Below are 1,923 nucleotides of genomic sequence, written 5' to 3' on the forward strand. Positions count from 1 at the left end.
AAAGGTCAGCAATATACAGACCTGGGTCATGAGTTTGGATCATACTTTAACTTACTACTACTGCTCTTAGGGATTTTAAAAAACCCTTTAGAATTTGGAGTCCTCCCTGCTCAGTGCTGGAAGGTGCAAGATTCTAGATGAAAATCATACCAGAATGCAATTTTTGCTTCTTGGAAATCAAGGTAAACAATTTCCTCCCTCACTGCTTTGTCACATGTTTCTTTACTACAATAGTTTGCACCTCAGATATGCCAATTTGGTTTACGAGAAACCCTGGCACCTTATTCAAGATTCGTAAGATTTATCTACTTGGGAGATTAACATGTTTCTTAACATTTTTTTCTGTGCTGCAGATGCAATGGATCAACTTGAGCAGAGAGTAAATGAATTTTTTATGAATGCAAAGAAAAACAAACCTGAATGGAGAGAAGAACAAATGACATCAATCAAAAAAGTAAGGCAGTCACATTTGAAAGATTAAGGTCTTTCAAAAAGATAGCTTGATAATTTATAGTAAAATCAAGGAAAATTTAGTTTTTTAAAAGTGTTCAGCACTGTGGCTTGGATTAGACATTGAATGAGGCAAGTTGAACTGCCAAAGAGGGGAAGTTAGGGGTACCAGAAACTTCTAAGGGGATTGGTCCTCTCCCCCCTGATAAAACTTAATGTTTGAAGACTTGTAGGAATACATGGGATATCTGCCTGTCAGGTAAGTGATACAGTGGGTCGCAGGTCACCACTTCTAACCACCAAATCATCTTGTCTCAGGTTTCTACTGTCCATATGTTTGCTTTTGAGTCTTTTTGAAAGATGCTTCCTTAATAGAAGCATTTTCTCTTGGATTCTGTAGAGGCCCTTGTTTATAGGAGAGTATCTGGTATATTTGTGGCAGAGAATGGATGCTAAGGGGAAGAATATATATGCAGGACCTACCCAGACGATTTGCCTCTTCCCCTGCCCCAGTCTTTGCAGCTTCCAGCATTCCAAGGCCTAGAGAGTCCTAACAAGTTACCTAAGGTCATGCTTAATACTCACCTATAGACCCTATTCTTCATCAATTTGGCTAACCCACTTGGAAAGCTGGTTAGATTATCAGTCTCTACAACATCTTGTGGCAATGAATTTCACAAGTTAATTATGCCCTGTATGAAAAGTATCTTCCTTTTGTTGTTTTAAACCTGATTTCTAATGATTTCATTGCATCTTGATTTAATTTCAGTTTGTTCAGCGAGCTTTAGGTAAAGTGTCCCCGCCTCCGTTTTGAAGCACGGGAACACTGATTACATGAGACACTCTGGGCTTTCGGAGTTGCTCTAATTAAAGTGCTTCCCCCCCACACTTCTGGAGTATGTGTATAAATGCCCCACAAAACTGTTTTGGGGGACCAGTTAGCAGTATGCATTGAGGAAGAATTACAACTTTATAAAAACCTGTGAGAGATGGCAAAGATGGCATGGTGAATATTGATTCATCCCTGCAGTTTTTTGTCTAACATGCAGCAGAATAGATTTGAAGCCTGTGTTTCCTATGTTGCAGTATAGGAAACAGGCAGGTACACAGCTGCCTTGGTGTGTGTCTGTCCTAAAATAAAAAAGGTCAAGTATGTGCTCTTAAAATGTAATTTTAATTATTAGGAGAGTCTAGTTATCTTGTAGATAGGATTTTTTAACTTAGAATTCAGAATGAGATAGAGTGAAGATAGGGAATGCAATAATTTCAATTATTTTACTAAAAATCTCTTTACAACAGGACTATTATAAAGCTCTGGAAGATGCAGATGAGAAAGTACAGTTGGCAAATCAGATATATGACTTGGTAAGTAAGGAATATATTAAATGCATGTTTTAAGATTAATCTAAAGTTACTTTTATTTGATGAATACCTACTTATATGCATATAACAGCAGAAGTACTAAAATGATGC

The 1,923-nt window shown here is 37.4% G+C and overlaps 1 protein-coding gene across 4 annotated transcripts in view; it reads left to right on the top strand.

The window, feature by feature from the left end:
• ING3 (inhibitor of growth family member 3) overlaps positions 1–1,923 on the top strand; it is a 26,479-nt gene that overhangs the window by 6,116 nt on the left and 18,440 nt on the right. For all 4 annotated transcript variants that reach the window (XM_019543439.1, XM_019543438.1, XM_019543437.1 and 1 more), the window contains exons 3-4: positions 354–454; positions 1,750–1,815. In XM_019543439.1, coding sequence (XP_019398984.1) covers positions 354–454; positions 1,750–1,815 — 167 coding nt within the window. The remainder of the gene's footprint in view (positions 1–353; positions 455–1,749; positions 1,816–1,923) is intronic.

Source organism: Crocodylus porosus, unplaced genomic scaffold (assembly GCF_001723895.1).
Source record: "Crocodylus porosus isolate Cpor-Errol unplaced genomic scaffold, CroPor_comp1, whole genome shotgun sequence".
Lineage (NCBI taxonomy): Eukaryota > Metazoa > Chordata > Crocodylia > Crocodylidae > Crocodylus > Crocodylus porosus.